Genomic DNA, 22,087 nt, shown 5'->3' with positions numbered 1-22,087 from the left:
CTCGACTACGTTATCAATATAATACATAATCTTTGTTTTATACCTTTTATCTGTCCAACATTAATTAGAGTCCCACATGAAACACCGACCAACACTTTGGTTCCATCCCAGTTATATTAGTCTGGGGTTTGAATTACAAGGTTGCCCGAGGTAGGGATGCAGGACAAATTGGTCCAGTACAAGATAAATGAGGCATACAAACAGAAGTAGGCTAGGCTAGGCTCAAATCAATCAAACACACATTGTGGTATATATGCAGTAGCTCTTTTACCTATGGTTAAAAAAAATCCAATACACTACTGACTTTCTGGTTCCCTTATGGAAAATATGCTGCAGTATCATTTACACATTTAAAATAGCATTAAGAAAAAAGGTTTTGGGTACTGGTTGATACTTTTAAAAAACCACAACTACTACCAGGTAGCTTCCTCGCACAGGTAGCCTGGTGTGAAGTTTAAAATCTAAGACACTGCAAAATTTGCTATGGCGGATTTGATTGAATCCCGGCCTTCTGTAGGTATCAACTCCAAAATAAAAGTTCAACTAAGTTTCTCATTCAACATAGTTTTAATTCATTAAAGGGTTCAAATGCCTTCGCAAAAGGGATTACTTTTCTTATACACAGTGCTAACACAGCAAAGTCCCACAACAATAAAAAAAAACACACAGGGGTCATGTGACAAATGTGAAATGAAAAATAGATAAAATAAATTACAGTTCATTAAAGAGAGAAGCAACCGTGAGGTCTAGAGAAAAATAAGTATACGGTTTAGTCATAAAATCAACAATATGTTACAATGTTTGATTTATGTTTATGAATGATTGATTGAGTGCTACGTAATATTTGGTCACGCTCAGTTGGTCATTGATCCATTGCTCTTGATAATATTGTTGCTTTTGTAGTTTTAGTTAGTCCGGGAATCAATCTGATCATGTTTTGTCGACAATGCACCTTTTAAAGGCAATGTTTCCGCTTTCAGGGAGGCCGCTTTCACTCTGCATATGTCTGCTCAATCGGAAATTACCTTTAAATGGTGCATTGTCGTCAAAGCAAAATCGGATTGAATCCCTACTTTAGTGGTTATTCATTGGCTCTTCTTGATTGTCATTTGCTAAGGTCTTTGCTTTTGATTGGTTGTTAACCTGAACATCAACTCTTATTGCATGGTGGCTGATGATACTTGATTGTCATTGGCTGATGAATATGTAAACTGATGGCACTATCATTGAAGTCTTTGTTACAAAATCTGAGGATGATTGTTGTTCTAAAATGTGCTGCATTCTTCCTTCCATAAATTTGATATTCTCTATAACTGTATTGTTATACATCAATACTGTGGCCAAGGGTCAACTCCATTTCATTTCCAGTCAATTCGGGAAGTACACTGTAATTCCAATTCTGATTCTCTTCATTGCTTTTGAAATTAGGAACATTTGGAATTTGAATTTGGTTTACTTTCTGAATTGACTGTAAATGAAATGGAATAGACTCAAACCCTTACTTGGGCCTCCATTAGAATTGAATTGTTTCGCAACATTTGTTTCACCACAAAATATTATGTTTGGCAGATTGCTGATAGGAGAGATAGGCTTTAAACATGTTTGTAAAAGGTGAATGTTTTAATATAATCGAGTCAAAAAATTTATCTTCACAGTATGTTCAGCCTCTCACCACTGATGCTTACGGAACAACTAGCCACGCCATATCAATGAGCTTTTATGCTTCCCGTTGTAAAAAAAAAAAGTATTTTGGCAGCACATTTGTAAACATTTAATGCATATTGGGATCTTCCTCAAGCCAAATCAACTCAAAGAAGCCTGTCTCTTATCTAGTGTCCTTGTTTTATCCTCCCTTTTCATAGTATGCCTTTGTTTTTTTGATGGTCCCCTCAGTCGTTTCTCATTCCCTCTCTCTCACTGTAGTCTGGCCCAGTACTGGCCCATGCTCGTTCTGCTCGGGAGAAATGAGCCCTGGGAGATGGGGGGGGGGCAAGGAGAGAGAAAGCAAGGGGACAGGAAGAAGGAAAGAGAGAGGAGGAGGAAGGAGAGAAAACAGGAAGGGAGAGAGAGAATGCAAGAGAGGGTGAAAGAGGAGAGGAGGAGGAAGGAAAGAAAAACGGGCAGAGGAGAGAGTGAAAGAAAAAATATAGGAGGTGGAGTACAAAACTTTCATAAAAGTTGTTGGGTGTAGACAATAATATGATTTGACGCGTTTTACCAATAAAAGTAAAGCGAAGAGAATATAATTTTATTGCCGACTGTGCTGCCTTCCTGTTAGGTAACAGATTATTTTATTACCGTGGTTAAGATGGATTTTCATTGTGTTCCATGGTGTTTATTGCCCCCTAGTGGAGCTTTCTAGTACTTAAAGACTGTACGGAAACAGGAAGTAGAGAATTTGTTCTGCACGCATAGAAGCAGCTGAAAACAACGCTACGGTGCAGGTCTTTCAGTGCAGTTATTTATTGTCAGGCTTTAGCCTCGGAAAATATTTGTTTGTAATTTCAATTCAAGCATATTGCTAATGATGATTATCTTGTTATTGATAAAATTGCTTACTTATCAATGTTAGTTGGTTGCATTTACTCACACAAATTGCCGTGCCTTTCATGTATGCATCATGTAAACGAATTGTAAAACATACAATACTGAAGTTTTGTTACTATTTCTAGTGTAAAATGCTTTGTTATTGTACAGAGGTGGTTGCACACTATTAGAGTGATGAAAGGAGTTAGCCAATTACCATATGAGTAACAATTAGCTATATGGTTTGGCATCATGCCAGATACATGGCACCTAGGCTTGTGCTTTGTATTTATGCAACTTCAACTTGAAATGTATAATGTACAGCTACAGTATGTCGATATGAATTGAATACTAAAGTATATTATTTTCTGTATTTTGCAGTTTCACAACATAAACATTTTCAATATATTTATTCAAGAAAAGTCACGCCTTGGGAGTTTTATTGAAGACTTAGTTGTTAGCTATCTGTCTAGTTTTGCATGAGAACGCAATTCCAAGGGCAGAATACTGACCAACCGACTCACACATACAAACACGCACACAGTGTAAAACTCACCAGTGTTTGAGTTGGCAGAGGACGGTGGAGGCATATGGGATGGGTACTCTGAAGAGTCAAATTTCTGCGGGGTGGAAGGGGATGGGGGTAACATGCAAGAGTAAGAGTTGGCAGACTGGGATGACACTTTCTACTGACAGACAGGGAATCACAGACAGAGTGAATCAAAAACATAGTGAATCACACACACACCACACACACATACAGTGAATGAAAAGACAATAACATGAGCAACAAAGGAAGGATGAGGCACAATAGAAAAGTGAATAGAAAGGAAGAATAGAAATTAGATTTTAAATTTGTGTATGCAAAATGACATTTTGGGGTACATAGAGCCAGAATGGACACTATTGGGATGTGGTCTATTATCACATGGCACCCTAGATGATAACTACAAAAATTACACACAGAACAAGGAGACTCTTCGAGGAAGTTTTTTTTTAGCTACAGTATATAGATTCATCATACTCTATAATCAGTCCAAGCCACCATTCATTTTAATGAGGAGGAACTTTTTATTAATTTTTTATTTATCCGTTATTTTACCAGGTAAGTTGACTGAGAACACATTGTAATTTGCAACAACAACCTGGGGAATAGTTACAGGGGAGAGGAGGAAGATGAATGAGCCAATTGTAAACTGGGGATTATTAGGTGACCGTGATGGTTTGAGGGCCAGATTGGGAATTTAGCCAGGACACCGGGGTCAACACCCCTACTCTTAAGATAAGTGCCATGGGATCGTTAATGACCTCAGAGAGTCAGGACACCTGTTTAACGTCCCATAAGAAAGACAGCACCCTACGCAGGGCAGTGTCCCCAATCACTGCCCTGGGGCATTGGGATATTTTTTTTAGACCAGAGGAAAGAGTGCCTCCTGCTGGCCCTCCAACACTACTTCCAGCAGCATCTGGTCTCCCATCCAGGAACTGACCAGGACCAACCCTGCTTAGCTTTAGAAGGAAGCCAGCAGTGGCATGCAGGTTGGTATGCTGGCAAACTGCATTTATTTTTCAAGCACAGTACATAACGTAATAAATAACTGGTGTAATAAGACCAATAATGCCTTAAAATGTGTCTTACAATGAAGACAACCCAAAATGATGGCCCAAGTATGTCAGTTAGATGTATTTAGTAAAGCATTACCAGAATAGTGGTAAAAACATCACAAAAAATATGTCCGAATTCAATATGCAATATGATTCCATAAAGTGTGTTTACATCAAGAAATGTGACATGAAACCTGCCGTGTACATTGCACCCAGTATAAAATCCCGTAAGAATGTTTTACATCCAGCAAAGAGGTGCAGGTAACCCATTTTCGCAAAATGCCTTCCTAATGACTGCACCAAACTTAACATAAAACTTGGAAAATGCTGATTTAACCATAGGGTACACAGTTTCCAATAAGGCCACCACCAGCTCCATTGGTTATAATTGGATTGGTCTGCCATTGCTACAACTCTTTCAATAATAGGTGGAATATGCCTAATGATAATTAAAACATTTCTATAGTAATGCATATATCACAACCAATTTCTGAAAATATATCATCCTAATACTATATTAGCAACATTTTGCAATTTTTTAAAATACACAAACAACACTTCATACAACAGTTTTTTTGGTCAGTATTTGCATCCCTAATTTCTATATTTTATTTTCAAACAATTAAAAATGTATCTATAATATTCCTAAATGGATCTATCTTGTTAAATACAAAATCTATGTATTGAAACCTGTCATTACACTGCATTCCAAGCCACTTGATGATGAGGGCAACTATCAGGTATGAAGGTAAGGTAAGACCCAGATGCAGACCACGTTGAATAAACAATAACAAACTATTTTCCAACAGGGACATGCAAAAGACTGGTCAAGGCAGGCAGGGGTCAGTAAACCACAGGTGGGGCAAAGCTACCCTGGCGGCAGGCTGGCTCAGGGTAAGGCAGAGGTCAGTGATTCAGAGGGTGGCAAAGGTACAGGTCGGCAGGCAGGCTCAAGGTCAGGACAGGCAAGGGTCAAAACCAGGAGGGCGAGAGAAAGAGAGACTGAAAAAAGCAGGAGCTGAGACACAAAACGCTGGTTTACTTGAACAAACAAGACAAACTGGCAACAGACAAACAGAGAACACATGTATAAATACACAGGGGATAATGGGGAAGATGGGTGACACCTGGAGGGGGGTGGAGACACAAAAAGACAGGTGAAACAGATCAGGGTGTGACAGTTACCCCCCTCCCCCTCTAGGAGAGCCACCTGGCGTCCTAACTGGGCGCATATCTGGTTGACCAGGGTGTTGGAAACGGGAGACAAAAAGGCTGGGAGACATGGGTTTGACTCTGGACACATGAAAGGTGGGATGTATACGAAGGGTATGGGGTAACAGAAGACAAACAGGAGAGGGATCTTGGAGATGAGGAACGGGCCGATAAACCAGGGGGAGAGTTTGCGGGATTCCACCCGGAGGGGCAGATCCCGGTTGGATATACATACCTTCTGCCCGAGACGATACCGGGGAGCAGGGGTCCGATGGCGATCCGCTTGTCGTCAATACCTGCAGGTGGTCTTGAGGAGGGCCGGCCGGGCTCTCCTCCAGGTATGACAACAGCGGCGGACAAACATCTGGGCAGAAGGTATGCCAACCTCTTCTTCCTTCTTAGGGAAGAGCGAGGGCTGATACCCCAATGAACACTCAAATGATGATAGGCCCGTGGCAGAGCAGGGAAGCGTGTTGTGGGCGTATTCCACCCACACCAGCTGTTGGCTCCAGGCGGTGGGGTTGGTGGAGACCAGGCAGTGCAGGGTGGTCTCGAGGTCCTGGTTGGCTTGCTCCGACTGGCCGTTAGACTGGGGGTGGAACACGGAGGACAGACTGGCCAACGACCCAATGAGGGTGCAGAATTCCTTCCAGAATCGGGATGAGAACTGAGAGCCGCAGTCGGAGACCATGTCCACGGGCAGTCCATGGATCCAGAAGATGTGCTGCACCATGAGCTGGACCGTCTCCAAGGTAGAGGGTAAATTGGGTATAGGAATGGGCGGCCTTGGAATAATTATCCACCACAGTCAGGATGGCGGTATTGCAATCAGACGGGGGAGACCCATGACAAAGTCCAGAAAGATGTGGGACCAGGGGCGAGGAGGGATGGGCAGAGGTTGGAGGAGGCCAGCCGGAGCTTGTCGAGGGGTCTTGTTCCGTGCACAGACTGTGCAGGCGACGACAAAGGCGGCGACATCTGAAACCATGGAAGGCCACCAAAAGTGCTGTCGCACGAAGGCCAGGATCCGCCGGGAGTCCGAATGTCAGGCAAGCCTGGAGGGATGGGCCCACTCCAGGATCGCGGAACGGACAGCGTCAGGCACAAACATCGTTGGTAGCCCAAGATGAGAAAGGGCATCTCCCCGGCCGGTAGGAGAGGGAAAAGTTGAACCGGGTAAACAGCAGGGCCCATCTCGCATGCCTGGAGTTGAGGCGCTTGACGGTGCAGAGATACTCCAGGTTTTTGTGGTCTGTCCACACAATGAACGGATTTTCAGCCCCTTCGAGCCAGTATCTCCATTCTTCCAATGCCATCTTCACCGCGAGAAGCTCCCAATTCCCCACATCATAATTCCTCTCCGTGGCGGTGAGGCGATGGGAGAAGAGGACGCAGGGATGAAGCTTAAGATCCAGGGAAGAACGTTGGGACAGAATAGCCAGGGGGGAGGCCAGGGTGCTGTAACCGCGGATAAAGCGGCGATAAAAGTTGACTAACCCCAGGAAGCGTTGCAGCTGCACCCTGGACTTAGGCTGAGGCCAATCCACCACCATCAGCTTCTCGGGATCCATCTTGACGCTCCCAGTAGAGATGATGTAGCCCAGAAAGGGAATGGTTGAGCAATGGAACTCGCACTTTTCCGCCTTAACAAACAACTGATTCTCCATAAGGCACTTGAGAACCTACCAGCTCTCATCGGCCCCAGAGTCAATGAGGACCCAGAGAGATTTGGACTGGTTTTCCCACAGCAGAATGACATGAAAAGTCATAGTAAAGGAAGCAGAAAAGTTCCCCATATGGCCCCCCAGAGGTCTTTTACCGGGCACGAGGACACAAAATGACCAAAAGGGGGGCCATATGACACAGGGGATAATGGGGAAGATGGGCAACACCTGGCGGGTGGAGACAATCACAAAGACCGGTGAAACAGATCAGGGTGTGACAGAATCAATTTCAATAGCTGGTGAAGTTTTAAAGCCTTAGGTTTCCAGCCTTTATAGATGGTGTCTAGTTACACTATTTATGAAAATAAAATTATATTGTAATATTGGGCCTACTGTAATATGTATTGGTTAGTGGCTGCTGAGGGTTGTCATAGTCGGGTGCATCAACAAATGGTCCAATTGCTAAAAGGCTGGATTTTTTTCTAATCACCAATTGCCTAATTCCTATTAAATTTGTCAACTAGCCAACGAACTAATGGCTACAATATTATTAAGTAACATATTTAATTGAATAACTTCTACGGTTAGCAAGCATCATTTTAAGATCATGATAGTCAGCGCCTATTGTGGCCAGGAGGGACATCAGTTTCAGCGATGTCAGGTGCATCCCAACCTGGGATCCATGAGCGCAGAGGGGCGGCCCCGTGAACATCCATCTCCCAGGAAAGTCGTGAGTACTCCATCATCATCGTTTTCCTGGAGGTTTACCAGGATCTCCGGGAGGTTTTCTCTAAGACCCAAGCCCCCTGTCCCCCTCCTCATCACTCCTGGGACTGTGCCATCGACCTGCTAGAAGGCTCTATGCCTCTGCGTGTACCCTCTGTCGGTGATTGAGACTGAGGCCATGGAGGAGTGTGTCCAGGAGGCTCTCCAACAGGGTTTTGTCCACTCATCCACCTCTCCTGCATCGGCAGGCTTGTTCTTTGTGACCAAGAAGGATGGGGGTCTGTGTCCCTGCATCGAATACAGAGGTCTCAGAAGTGGGCGTGGGAGCCCAACGCCAAGGTAACCCATAGAAATTGTATCCATGTGCATACTTCTCAAAGAAACTGTCTCCTGCACAGAGAAACTCTGACATCAGCTCCTGGCGGCGAAGTTGGCATTAGAGGAGTGGAGACACTGGCTGCAGAGCGCCAAGGAGCCATTCCTCATCCTCACCGACCATCAGAACCTCGAGTACATATGGATGGTGAGGCGGATGAACCCGCAGCAAGCAATGTGCGCCCTTTTCTTCACTAGATTCAACTTCACCCTGTCATATCGCCCAGGTTCTAAGAACATCAAAGCCGATGCCCTGTCCTGTCTCCACGATTCGGGAGAGGTTCCGATCCTAAGTGTGCCCATTATTCCGCCCTCTTGAATCGTTGCTCCCGTGCTTTGGGATGTATACGTGGACATCTGCCAAGCTCTGGAGAGGGAACCTGTGCCTGCTACCTGCCCTCGGGGCGCACCTACGTCCCTTCGGGGGTAAGGGATCGGCTGTTGATCTGGGCACATAAAACCTTCCCCACTGGACACCCAGGAATCACCATTCAATCTCTCTCGGCTAAGTACTGGTGGCCCACTATGTCAACTCCTGCTCCGTATATGCCCAAACCAAATCTCCCTGGCACACTCCAGCAGGGAAACTCCTTCCCCTTCCTGTGCCTCAGCTGCCTTGGCCCCATCTGTCCATAGACTTCCTCACTGATCTCCCCCTTTCTGATGGTTTTACCACTATTATGGTAAAAGACAGATTCTTTGTGCCCCTGTGCACAAAGCCAGGTCCATATAGAAATGGTTTGTTGAGATCGTTGTGGAAGAACTTGACTGGCCTGCACAGAGCCCTGACCTCAATCTCATCGAACACCTTTGGGATGAATTGGAACTAGCAAGGCCTAATCGCCCAACATCAGTGCCCGCCCTCACTAATACTCTTGTGGCTGAATGGAAGTCCCCGCAGCAATGTTCCAACATCTAGTGGAAAGCCTTCCCAGAAGATTGGAGGCTGGTATAGCAGCAAAGGGGGACCAACTCCATATTAACCTGTCTAGGACTGGGGAACCCCGTTCCGCTAGCGGAACCCCTCGCCAACAGCCAATGAAATTGCAGGGCACCAAATACAAATCAACAGAAATCTCATGAATCAAATTTCTGAAACATACAAGTATTATGCAGCATTTTAAAGATATAATTCTCGTTAATCCAGCCACACTGTCTGATTTCAAAAATGCTTTACAGCGAATGCTCCACAAAGGATTATGTTAGGTCACCACCAAGTCACAGAAAAACCCAGACATTTTGTCCAGCCAAAGAGAGGAGTCACAAAAAGCATAAATAGAGATAAATTAATCACTAACCTTTCATGATCTTCATCAGATGACACTCATAGGACTTCATGTTACACAATACATGTATGTTTTGTTCGATAAAGTGCATATTTATATCCAGAAATCTCATTTTACATTGGTGTGTTATATTCAGTAGTTCAAAAACATGCTGTGATTTTGCAGAGAGCCACGTCTATTCACAGAAATACTCATTATAAATGTTGATTAAAGTGTTATGCATGGAACTTTAGATACACTTCTCCTTAATGCAACCGCTGTGTCAGATTTCCAAAAAAAGTAAAAAGCATAATCTGAGTACGGTACTCAGAGCTCAAACCAGCCAAAATAAATATCCGCCATGTTGCGCAGTCAACATTAGTCAGAAATATAATTATAAATATTAACTTACCTTTGATGATCTTCATCACAATGCACTCCCAGGAATCCCAGTTCCACAATAAATGTTTGAATTGTTCGGTAATGTCCATCATTTATGTCCAAATAGCTTCTTTTGCTAGGGCGTTTGGTAAACAAATCCAAACGCACGTTCAGGTCCAGCCGAACGTCGGACGAAAAATTCAAAATGTTATATTACAGGTCTTAGAAACTTGTCAAACTAAGTTTAGAATCAATCTTTAGGATGTTTTTACCATAAATGTTCAATAATGTTCCAACCGGAGAATTAAAAAAGCAAATGAATACCTCTCATCTGATCGTGTGTGACTGAGATCGAGGCTGCTGCCAGACCTCTGACTCAATCCCCTCTCATCCGGCCCCCCTTCACAGTAGAAGCCTGAAACAATGTCCTAAAGACTGTTGACATCAATTGGAAGCCTTAGGAAGTGTAAGATGACCCATATCCCACTGTGTATTCGATACGGGCTGAGTTCAAAAACTACAAACCTCAGATTTCCCAATTCCTGTTTGGATTTTTTATCAGGTTTTTGCCTGCCATTACACTCACAGACATCATTCAAACAGTTTTAGAAACTTCAGAGTGTTGTCTATCCAATACTAATAATAATATGCATATATTAGCATCTGGGACTGAGTAGAAGGCAGTTTACTCTGGGCGCGCTATTCATCCAAAAGTGAAAATGCTGCCCCCTATCCCAAAGAAGTTATTAATGCCCATGATTTTGAAATGAGATGTTCAACGAGCAGGTATCCCCGTACTTTTGGTCAAGTAGTGTACATTTGATCAGGGGTTTGTGGAAAACAATTTAATGTCATCAAACCTTTGCCACCCCAAAGTGGACAAATTGTTCCGCTGGCCCAAGGACTAAAGACAGTAGAGCAGTTGTATGCTGGCCCTTCATTGATGGTGGCCAATAATGATGGCACTGTAGGCCTATATTGTTTTATCAGTAACATCTTACTTGAAAGGGGTATTTATAACACCTTTATGAAACCAGTCATCCAACATTGATACCTTGAATGTAAATCATCCAAAAACACCAATTCCTTTGGCATCTTCCTCCTGGGACCTATACAATTCTCAGGCTGTCAGTTTAACATCCCTCCCCCTTTCCCTTTTTCTGTAAAAACCCAGAACTTCATGGGCCAGACAGAGGTTAATCCTCGTCCTGAATTTAGGGCGTTGTTAAATATATGAAGTAAGATCTGCCACTATTCTTAGTCTTTCCCTAAGAAGCATGTTCAATGATGCCTCTCTGCTGGGTTGTTGAGACAAATACAAAACTCCTCCCAGGTTAGTCAATAGGTTCTAATTATGTGAATGATGAATGGCCAACCTGGACTTCAGTGGAGAGGACAGACAGATAGCTGTAGCTGGGCAGGGTAGACACCCTCTGAATCAGCATAGACCCTAATGAGACAGACATACCCAAACACATTAAGTACACAGTCCTGATTGTCACAGTTGGTAAGAACATAGCGACGTCCCGGTTGTGGGTTCATTTCCTACAGGGACCATGATACACATACAAAAATGTTTGAACTCACTTTACTGCAAGTTGCTTTGGTATCTGCTAATCAGCACATACAATTATATTAGGTGAATGTGATAGGGGTAATGATATAGACAGAGCTATTGCCCCCTATTTAGTAATCTAGTACATCATACTGAAAAGATGAGTTCTGTGGGATTTTATTATTTTGACTACCACTAATTATAATTCATGATGCATATTTTGGTCCAGGACTTATTCACTAACGGCTGGTTTCCCAGACAGAGTCAAGTCTCCCAAGTCCACTAGTTTAGTCCCACTAGGGGGTGCCCCAGCCTAGTACTGGACGAAAAAGCACATTCATTGGCGATTGCAGGACTTAATCTCTGTTAGGGAAACCGGCACAAAAAAGTCTGTTGACAGTGCTTGATAAAAATTACTTGACATATTGGTTTAGAAAGAATTCTCCTGGACAATTGCTGCAAAGTAGAAGACAATAATGTAGTTAGTAAGTACCACTGTCCCCTTTGTCTTCTGACTTTGACTTTAAGTATAATTGGATAAATTAACGTAGAGACACTGTCAACGATATCACACACATGAAGTCATCACAAACCTGAACTGCTGCCATGTTGATGGAGATAGACAGAGGTGTTGAAGGAAGTGCTTAGGGGGGCGTGAGCCTGGGAACAGGAAGTCCCACCCCATGACCTCCTCTGGTTGCGAAGCTTTTCCTCTCTCCTCGACTTGGCTCTTCGGTTGGAAAACCACACCTGATGTGTCAATGAACGCTGTCATGTTGCTGATCTCAGTGATGCCAAGTGTCCCCATAGCAGAAGTGTTCTGCTATGGGGACAGCCAAAGAACCCTTTTGGAACCCAAAATGTAGAATTGGTTCCAGGTAGTATAGCCGTGGGAAATAGGGGTGCAGAGGCTGTTGCACCACCCCCTGATGAATCACAATTAAAAGATAAATAATAAAAAATATAAAAAAATATTGCACCAGGCCTTTATTACTCCTGTGTTAAAGGAGTGGAGAAAAATTATTGTCAGCAGAGTGGGGAAAATGCAGGGCTTTGTTCCAAAACAAAAGATGTACAAGTGTACTTGCTCTAATTCCTCAACAGCACAGCTAGGTGAGCTCAAAAAAAGCACCTTAAAGTTGAAGACTTCTTTGAGTCATAAAAGTGCATTGAAATTACTTAGGAACAGTCCACACTATGGAGAGGTGTGTGGCCACTTGCAGACACCAGTCAGACCTCTCACTCAAACAAACCACCCTTGTAGATTTTTGTTTTATGTTGCACCTAACCCACATTTTCCAAGAATATTGTTATCATGTTTTTGAATGATGCCAGAGTATTTTAAGATGTTGTTATCAACAAATGTGGTGAAAAGAACAGTAAATGTAAAATGCTCATAAAATAAAAAAGTGTAAAGTTTGGATTCAGTCTTGTGTCAGGTGAACTGCTGTGTCCTCACCTTTAGTCTAATAATTTTCCCATAATTTCCTAACTGTTCCCTTTTAATTGCAACCTTAATTATGAATATGCATTCCAGATTTCTTCTGTAAGAAACATTTCAATTTAGCCCTATCCATATAGGCCAATTCCCACGAGTGTAAAGGGTTAATACAATGTAGACAGTAAGAGGGATATACAGTAAGAGGGACAAAAATACCTGTATCCGCGCCTCTGGAAGGTCAATCTTGTTGGCTAATCGCTCTCGCGCGAAGACGTCTGGGTAATGTGTTCTTTTGAACTCTGAGGAACGCATGAACCACAACTGTCAGTCAAACACATAAAACACTGATCAACTTACTGTAACAATGTAAACATCAGCACTGGTTCATGGAAACAGGACATATAATAATAATAAAATAATTAAAGCTGCAAGAAACAATGCCGGGCTTCAAGCTGTGAGCCCACTTTGCTGCCATTAGGACAATTGGAAACATTTCTGTCACACTCTGACCTCTGACCATATCGCCACCCCAAAGAAGAGCTGGAGGCGGCGAAGGCAGAGAGGCGCTGGTATGAGGAGGCAGCACGGCGGTGTGGATGGAAGCCCGAGAGTCAGCCCCAAAAATGCATTGGGTGGGGGCACACAGGAAGTGTGGCGAAGCCAGGTAGGAGACCTGCAGCAACTTCCTGTGCTTACCGGGGGGCGAGAGAGACCGGGCAGGCAACGTGTTATGCGGTGGAGCGCACGGTGTCCCCAGTGCGGGTGCATAGCCCGATGCAGTACATACCAGCTCCGCGTATCGGCCGGGCTAGAGTGAGCATCGAGCCAAGTGCCATGAAGCCGGCTCTACGCATCTGGTCTTCAGTGCGTCTCCTTGGGCCGGCTTACAGGGCACCAGCCTTGCGCACGGTGTCCCCGGTTCGCCTGCATAGCCCCAGTGCGGGCTATTCCACTTCGCCGCACTGGCAGGGCGACCGGGAGCATTCAACCGGGTAAGGTTGAGCAGGCTCGGTGCTCAAGAGCTCCAGTGCGCCTGCACTGTCCGGTCTATCCGGTACCACCTCCACGCACCAGCCCTCCGGTGGCAGCCCCCCGCACCAGGCTGTCTCTCCGTCTTATCCCTACAGGTGCTCCCGCTGGTCCAGTGCTGCCGAAGCCTTCCTCCTCTCCAGCGCTGTCGGAGTCTCCCGCCTGTCCAGCGCTGCTAGAGCCTTCCTCCTCTCCAGGGCTGCCGGAGTCTCCCGCCTGTTCGGCGCTGCCAGAGCTCCCGCCCCTCATTGCAGAGGCGCCAGAGCTCCTCATTCCAGAGGCGCCAGAGCTCCTCATTCCAGAGGCGCCAGAGCTACTCAGTCCAGCGCTGCCAGAGCCTTCCTCTCCAGCGTTGCCGGAGCTTCCCGTCTGCCCAGCGCCGCCAGTCCCGCCAGCCGACCAGTGCCGCCAGTCTGCCCAGCACCGCCAGTGCCGCCAGTGCTGCAAGGAGCCACCAGTGCCGCCAGTCTGCAAGGAGCCGCCAGTGCCGCCAGTCTGCAAGGAGCCGCCAGTGCCGCCAGTCTGCAAGGAGCCGCCAGTGCCGCCAGTCTGCAAGGAGCCGCCAGTGCCGCCAGTCTGCCAGGAGCCGCCAGTCTGCCAGGGGCCGCCAGTCTGCCAGGGGCCGCCAGTCTGCCAGGGGCCGCCAGTGCCGGCAGTCAGCCAGGGGCCGCCAGTGCCGCCAGTCAGCCAGGGGCCGCCAGAGCCCCTCAGCCCAGAGGCGCCAGAGCCCCTCAGCCCAGAGGCGCCAGAGCCCCTCAGCCCAGAGGCGCCAGAGCCCCTCAGCCCAGGTCCCGAGCTGCCCCTCTGTCCAGAGCTTCCGCCCCTCTGTCCAGAGCTGCCGCCCCTCTGTCCAGAGCTGCCGCCCCTCAGTCCAGTGGGGTCATTTAGTAGGGTTGCCGTGGTTAGGAGTCCACGGAAGCAGACAAGGTGGTGGACTAAAACTATGGTGAAGTGGGGGCCACGTCCAGCACCAGAGCCGCCACCACGGACAGATGCCGACCCCTACCCTCCCCAATAGGTTCAGGTTTTGCGGCCGGAGTCCGCACCTTGGGGGGGTGGGGGGGGTACTACTGTCACACACCCTGACCATAGTTTGCTTTGTATGTTTCTATGTTTTGTTTGGTCAGGGTGTGATCTGAGTGGGCATTCTATGTTACATGTCTAGTTTGTCTATTTCTATGTTTGGCCTGATATGGTTCTCAATCAGAGGCAGGTGTTAGTCATTGTCTCTGATTGGGAACCATATTTAGGTAGCCTGTTTGGTGTTGGGTTTTGTGGGTGATTGTTCCTGTCTCTGTTTGCACCAGATAGGGCTGTTTAGGTTTTCACGTTTCTTGTTTTGTTAGTTTGTTCATGTGTAGTTGCTTTATTAAAGTACCATGAATAGAAACCACCCTGCGTTTTGGTCCGCCTCTCCTTCAAGTAAAGAAAACCGTTACAATTTCCCTAGGATGTGCTACACTATACAGTATCAGTCAAGTTTGGACACACCTATTCATTCAAGTTTTTATTTTATTTATGTTGACTAATCGTGAAGACATAAAACCTATGAAATAACACATATGGAATCATTTAGTAACCAAAAAAAGTGTTAAACAAATCCAAATATATTTTAGATTCTTCAAAGTAGCCACCCTTTCTTTGCCTTAACAGCTTTGCACACTCTTGGCATTCTCTCAACCAGCTTCACCTGGAATGTTTTTCCAACAGTCTTGAAGGAGTTCCCACATATGCTGAGCACTTGTTGGCTGCTTTTCCTTCACTCTGCAGTCCAACTCATCCCAAACTGTCTCAATTGGGTTGAGGGCAAGTGATTGTGGAGGCTAGGTCATCTGATGCAGCACTCCAGCAAACAAATGATAAAACAAATGATAGTTCCACTTATTGCAAACCAGATGGGATGGTTTTTTAAATGTATTTCACCTTTATTTAATCAGGTAGGCCCGTTGAGAACAAGTTCTCATTTACAAGTGTGACCTGGCCAAGATAAAACAAAGCAGTGTGATTAAAAACAACACAGAGTTACACATGGGATAAACAAACGTACAGTCAATAACACAATAGAAAAGGTCTATGTACAGTGTGTGCAAATGTAGTAAGACTAGGCAATAAAATAGGACAGAGTCGAAATAATTCGAATTTAGCATTAACACTGGAGTGATAGATGTGCAGATGATGGTGTGCAAGTAGAGATAATTACATCATCCCCATAACAGTATGGGGATGAGGTGATTGAGCGTGCTATTTACAGATGGGGTGTGTACAGGTACAGTAAACTGCTCTGACAGCTGATGCTTTAAGTTAGAGAGGGGGATATAAGTCTCCAGCTTCAGTGATTTTTGCAATTCGTTCCAGTCATTGGCAACAGAGAATTGGAAGGAAAGGCGGCCAAAAGAGGTGTTGGCTTTGGGGATGACCAGTGAAATATAGCTGCTGGAGCGCGTGCTACAGGTGGCTGTTGCTATGGTGACCAGTGAGCTGAGATAAGGCGGGGCTTTACCTAGCAAAGACTTATAGATGACCTGGAGCCAGTGGGTTTGGCGACGAATAGGTAGCGAGGGCCAGCCAACGAGAGCATACAGGTCACAGTGGTGGGTAGTATATGGGGCTTTGGTGACAAAACGGATGGCACTGTGATGGACTGCATCCAATTTGCTGAGCAGAGTGTTGGAGGCTATTTTGTAAATTACATCGCCGAAGTGGAGGATCGGTAGGATGGTCAGTTTTACGAGGGTATGTTGGGCAGCATGAGTGAAGGAGGCTTTGTTGTGAAATAGGAAGCTGATTCTTGATGTAATTTTGGATTGGAGATGCTTAATGTGAGTCTGGAAGGAGAGTTTACTGTCTAACCACACACCTAGGTATTTGTAGTTGTCCACATATTCTAAGTCAGAACCGTCCAGAGTATAGATGCTAGTCGGGCGAGCAGGTAGCAATCGGTTGAAGAGCATGCATTTAGTTTTACTAGCATTTAAGAGCAGTTGGAGACCATGGAAGGAGTGTTGTATGGCATTGAAGCTTGTTTGGAGGTTAGTTAACATAGTGTCCAAAGAAGGGCCAGATGTATATAGAAGGGTGTCGTCTGCGTAGGGGTGGATCAGAGAATCAGCAGTAGGAAGAGCGACATCATTCATATATACAGAGAAGAGTCGGCACGAAAATTGAACCCTGTGGCCCCCAATAGAGACAGCCAGAGGTCCGGACAACAAGCCCTCCGATTTGACACACTGAACTCTATCTGAGAACTGGTTGGTGAACCAGGCAAGGTAGTCATTTGAGAAAGGCTATTGAGTCTGCCGATAAGAATGCTGTGATTGGCAGAGTCAAAGGCCTTGGCCAGGTCGATGAATACGGCTGCACAGTACTGTCTTTTATCGATGGCGGTTATGATATCATTTAGGACCTTGAGCGTGGCTGAGGTGCACCCATGACCAGCTCGGAAACCAAATTGCATAGCGGAAAGGGTATGGTGGGATTCGAAATGGTCGGTTATCTGTTTGTTAACTTGGATTTCTAAGATTTTAGAAAGGCAGGGCAGGATGGATATAGGTCTATAACAGTTTGGGTCTAGAGTGTCTCCCCCTTTGAAGAGAGGGATGACCGCGGCAGCTTTCCAATCTTTGGGGATCTCAGACGATAAGAAAGAGAGGTTTAACAGGCTAGTAACAGGAGTTGCAACAATTTTGGCTGATCATTTTAGAAAGAGAGGGTCCAGATTGTCTCGCCCAGCTGATTTGCAGGGATCCAGATTTTGCAGCTCTTTCAGAACATCAGCTGTCTGGATATGGGTGAAGGAGAAGTGGGGTGGGCTTGGGAATGTTCCTGCGGGAGGTGCAGAGCTGTTGGCCGGGGTAGGGGTAGCCAGGTGGAAAGCATGGCCAGCCGTAGAGAAATGCTTATTGAAATTCTCAATTATTGTGGATTTATCGGTGGTGACAGTGCAGTGGGCAGCTGGGATGAGGTGCTCTTATTCTCCATGGACTTTACAGATTCCCAGAACTTTTTGGAGTTTGTGCTACAGGATGCAAATTTCTGTTTGTAAAAGCTAGCCTTTGCTTTCCTAACTGCCTGTGTATATTGGTTCCTAGCTTCCCTGAAAAGTTGCATATCGTGTGGGCTATTTGATGCTAATGCCGTATGCCACAGGATTTTTTGTGCTGGTCAAGGGCAGTCAGATCTAAAGTGAACCAATGGCTATGTCTTTTCCTGGTTCAACATTTTTAGAATGGGGCATGCTTATTTAAGATTGTGAGGAAAGCACTTTCAAAGAATTACCAGGCATCTTCTACTGATAGAATGAAGTCAATATCCTTCCAGGATACCCGGTTCAGGTTGATTAGAAAGGCCTGCTCGCTGAAGTGTTTTAGGGAGCGTTTGACAGTGATGAGGGGTGGTCGTTTGACCGCAGACCCATAACGGACGCAAGCAATGAGGCAGTGATCGCTGAGATCCTGGTTGAAGACAGCAGAGGTGTATTTGGGATGATATTTATGAGGGTGCCTGTGTTTACGGATTTGGGGTTGTACCTGGTAGGTTCATTGATAATTTGTGTGAGATTGAGGACATCAAGCTTAGATTGTAGGATGGCCGGGGTGTTAATAAGCATGTCCCAGTTTAGGTCACCCAACAGCACGAGCTCTGAAGATAGATCGGGGTCAATCAATTCACATATGGTGTCTAGGGCACAGCTGGGGGTAGACGGTGGTCTATAGTAAGTGGCAATGGTGAGAGACTTGTTTCTGGAAAGCTGGAAAAGTAGAAGCTCAAATTGTTTGGGCACAGACCTGGATAGTAAGACAGAACTCTGAGTTAAGTAACATACCGGACTAGGTGACCCTGTGCTGCAGCCAAGGTCTGAGTAAACAGCAACCCAAAAACGCAACATGAGGCTGAAGAAGACAAAGGAACCTTTTAACAACCTATGCTACGGTTGAGTAGCTGTGTCTGAAAGGGTGAATTCAAGCAGGACCACCAGGTTATTCTCTCCAAGGAATCATGTGTCTACACAACTTTCATTCCCACCCTGGAGCCCTGAGCTACACGGCTGGGTGCCCTCAGAAGACCCCTTTTCAGAACAAGGGTGAGGAAACAGACTACTAAGAGAAAGGACACTGACATCGTGAGGACAAACAGAGTTACACCCGGAGAAGCCGGAACCAGGTGCACGAAGAGACACCCCATCGGAGACCTTCAACACGTAATTACATAATTATATTCTGACCATAAGAGCGGCAGTTCGGGGCAAGGTTAGTGTTAAAATACGCATAGTTGACAAATGCAGTGTGCTTTTCTCTCTTACACTCAATCGCTCTCTCTTTTTAATCCCCATTTTGTGTAACACGTGTCATATTGTGTTGGCCCGCCAGGGACCTGTTAAATTGAACTAAGTCCTAATCAATATCCTAGACTGTGTGTTTGTGTATCTTATATTATAATTGTATCTTGTTAGTAAATAAATAATCAACTCAATTGGTGTGGTACGGATTTATTTGGTGAGACTCGGGTTTGTGCAGATTCCCAGATTATGCAACGTTCAGAATGAGACTGTATAAGAAATAGATTGATTAGCGACTGTTGTAAAATCGATATTCTGATATTCTTTGAGTTCATTTTGGAAATTGAAACTCAATAAAGCTAAAACGTTCCCATGGTGCCCCTGGTTAATTAGTTAATAATTACCTGATTCATTTAATCACGTAATTATAAACCGTTTATCATTCGATGAGCAGCAGTCATCACATTAATGTACAACGTTACAAAATATATATTTATATATATATTTTAATTGCTCAGAGAACTTGGCCCGTGGGCCCCAGTTGGGGAACCCTGTCCTAGAGTGACTGAATTTTTTCAGATTCACTGTATAGCCCATTTTATAGACCCTGAAACGAGGCATGTCAGAATATTCTGATTCATGCCCAGATCCAAGTACCAAATCCATGAACTGAGGCCTCTGACCGAGGCAGGAAAAGGACTGCCACCACAGTGACTGACTCTGTGACACTCTGTCTCCAGCAAGGCACTCTGTGATTGGCCGAAGCTCAATCAAGAAACTGATTGGCTGAAGCTCAAACATGGTGAATTGTGATTGGCTGAAACCTGTCTGACCTTTCTCCAGTGCCTCAATCTGCTCTTGAGTGAAGCTGGTCCTGTTCCTCTGTAGCTTCCTCTTCAGCTGCAGCCTCAGCTGTGACTCCTCGCCCTCGTCCCTCTCGACCGGCCCTCCTCCTACTCCTCCTCTTCCTCCTCCTCCACCACCACCACCTTCGTCCCCCAGGACTCCGTCTGTGTCCGATAGAGAGCCCTCGGGCACTGACGGAGAGAGGCGATGGACAAACATTAAAATGTCAGACGAATTACATTGACACATTGTTATTCTGGGTCGGGGTCAATTCAAATTAATTTCAGTCAATACAGGAAGTGAACTGAAATTCAAATTTTTCTCATTACTTTAAAACGAAGAAATTTGTAATTCAGTTTTCTTCCTACTTCCTAATATTTACAAACAATAAACAGACAGTTTTCAGACTGTGAGAGAGAGTCGGTTAACAATTCTAAGGCAATGACCATGAAAATGAGACAGCATTTCATAGGGTTGTGCAATAGGTTGATATGTTAATTGGTACATTGTCCTGTGAATCCTTCCTTAGATGAATGCGTTGAATTTCAACTCACCTGTGCTGTGGTGTGTTTGTACTGTGGACAGGTCATGGTACCAGTTGTTAGGCTCAGTCCAGTTCAAGCCACTTTGCAGGTTCATTATGGTTAACTTCTCATACATGATACGTTCTCCCCCTCTGCCAGAAATAGGAACACCAAACATCTTAACCCGAGCTCTTCCCTCTTCCAGCCCTCTCTCGCTTCTCGCCTCACCCTTGACCCTCACCTCTCTCTCCTTCCCTTAGAGACTGGAAAAGCTGGGGTGGGAAAAGAAGAGAACGAAGGGGTTTGATATCACATGAGTTCAGACATGGCCAGCATTGTGGCGAATTAGCCTCATGATGACAGACAGAAATGTAGTTAGTTATAGGCACACTGTCATAACACGTGTGTTGTACATTCATATGCTAGTATACCAAAGGGAACCACACGGTACATTAGAACACACACTGAGAGGAATTACATTTATTATGCTTCTTGCTTTTAGCTCTATCTTAATAACTTCTAAGTGCACACACACACTTAGTGTCTTCTCTTGAGAAGTCACCACTAAACCCACTTCTAAACTCACTCATATCAGTGGTGAAAATAATTAATGCAAACACACTGGCATATATCTTTGTCTGTACACAAACATTTCCATTTTATATGCATATAGTATAACTATTCTTGTGCCCTCTTCTGTAAATCCTAACACTGCATCAATTAATGTAAGAGACAGGTGCAAAGGTACAGTATGCAGGGAACAATAAGAGACTGTTTTCTCCAACTCTGACAAGCCAAAGTCGGAGGTCACGCACTGCTATGGTTGCCGAAAGACTCCCGAAAGTGCTTCAACCAAAACTCATTAACTCTACCCTCTGTCGCAGTGTTATTCTTTATTTTTTTACTTTCAATGTCTGTTCATCTGATGTGTCACTAAGTTGTTTCTCTCCTCAACCCTTCCCTTAAATATTTGGTTGTTCATGGCACAAAATGATTCAAAGATGTAAACTCACCAACTCACCAAGGATGTGGTGAAAGATGTGTACTTCTGAGACGGAAAAAAACATGAATTACTCCTCTTTGCACTATTTTATTCCCTCGTTCACCCCTCTCCCTTGTTCTCTGGCTTTGTTGACAATACTATGTGTGCAAAGGAGAGAGTAAAATAGAGGGAGATGGAGAGTTAGACAGGTTAAGAGAGAGAGCGAGAGAGGGGGGGGCTGAAGAGAGACACTTCTGCAGGGACTCTTGTCCTCGAAAAGATGGATAGAGAGAGGGGATTAAAGAGTGAGAGAGAGAAAGCGTGAGAGAGCGAGAGAGAGAGAGAGAGAGAGTGGGAGAGAGAGAGAGAGAGAGAGAGGGGTGACAAAGTAAGTCAACGTCAGTGTCAAGTTTGAACTTAATGCCAGGGAGAGAAGGGAAAACGAGAGAGAAGGGTAAAAAGCAGAGATAATGGGGAGATAGTGGATGACAAATAGAAGGAATTTATCTTTATGAATAGAACACGTGTCACGACTCCTACCGAAGGTGGCTCCCCTTCCTGTTCGGGTGGCGCTCGGCGGTCGTTGTCACCGGCCTACTAGCTGCCGCTGATCCCTTTTCCCCTTTCTGTTTATTGGTTTCACCTGTTTGTGTTTTAGGCTGATTGGTCGGGCTTTATTTA

General features: G+C 45.1%; 1 protein-coding gene across 1 annotated transcript; it reads right to left on the bottom strand.

Moving 5' to 3' along the window:
* Positions 1–830: 830 nt before the first annotated feature.
* Positions 831–20,693, bottom strand: LOC110492866 (paired box protein Pax-6-like). The gene is made up of 6 exons (XM_090202527.1): positions 20,455–20,693; positions 19,888–20,091; positions 12,967–13,049; positions 11,903–12,059; positions 11,131–11,204; positions 831–3,212 (listed from the first exon to the last, which is right to left on the bottom strand). The coding sequence occupies exons 1-6, from the start codon at positions 20,600–20,602 to the stop codon at positions 2,988–2,990; spliced, it is 891 nt and encodes a 296-aa protein (XP_090058653.1). The 5' UTR covers positions 20,603–20,693; the 3' UTR covers positions 831–2,987.
* Positions 20,694–22,087: the final 1,394 nt, after the last annotated feature.

This window comes from Oncorhynchus mykiss, chromosome 16 (genome assembly GCF_057628025.1).
Source record: "Oncorhynchus mykiss isolate SJ-2025 chromosome 16, ASM5762802v1, whole genome shotgun sequence".
Lineage (NCBI taxonomy): Eukaryota > Metazoa > Chordata > Actinopteri > Salmoniformes > Salmonidae > Oncorhynchus > Oncorhynchus mykiss.
The sequence above is the reverse complement of the archived record's forward strand: the minus strand, read 5'-3'. Positions and strand labels throughout refer to the sequence as shown.

Excerpts from the sequence above, each read along its gene's own strand:
- LOC110492866 (XM_090202527.1), bottom strand. The coding sequence starts at position 20,602 with ATGTTTGGTGTTCCTATTTCTGGCAGAGGGGGAGAACGTATCATGTAT. Across the intron at positions 12,060-12,966 it reads TTCCAGAGGCGCGGATACAG|GTGTGGTTTTCCAACCGAAG; the intron begins GTATTTTTGTCC and ends TTGACACATCAG. Across the intron at positions 11,205-11,902 it reads TCAACATGGCAGCAGTTCAG|GGTCTATGCTGATTCAGAGG; the intron begins GTTTGTGATGAC and ends CTGTCTCATTAG.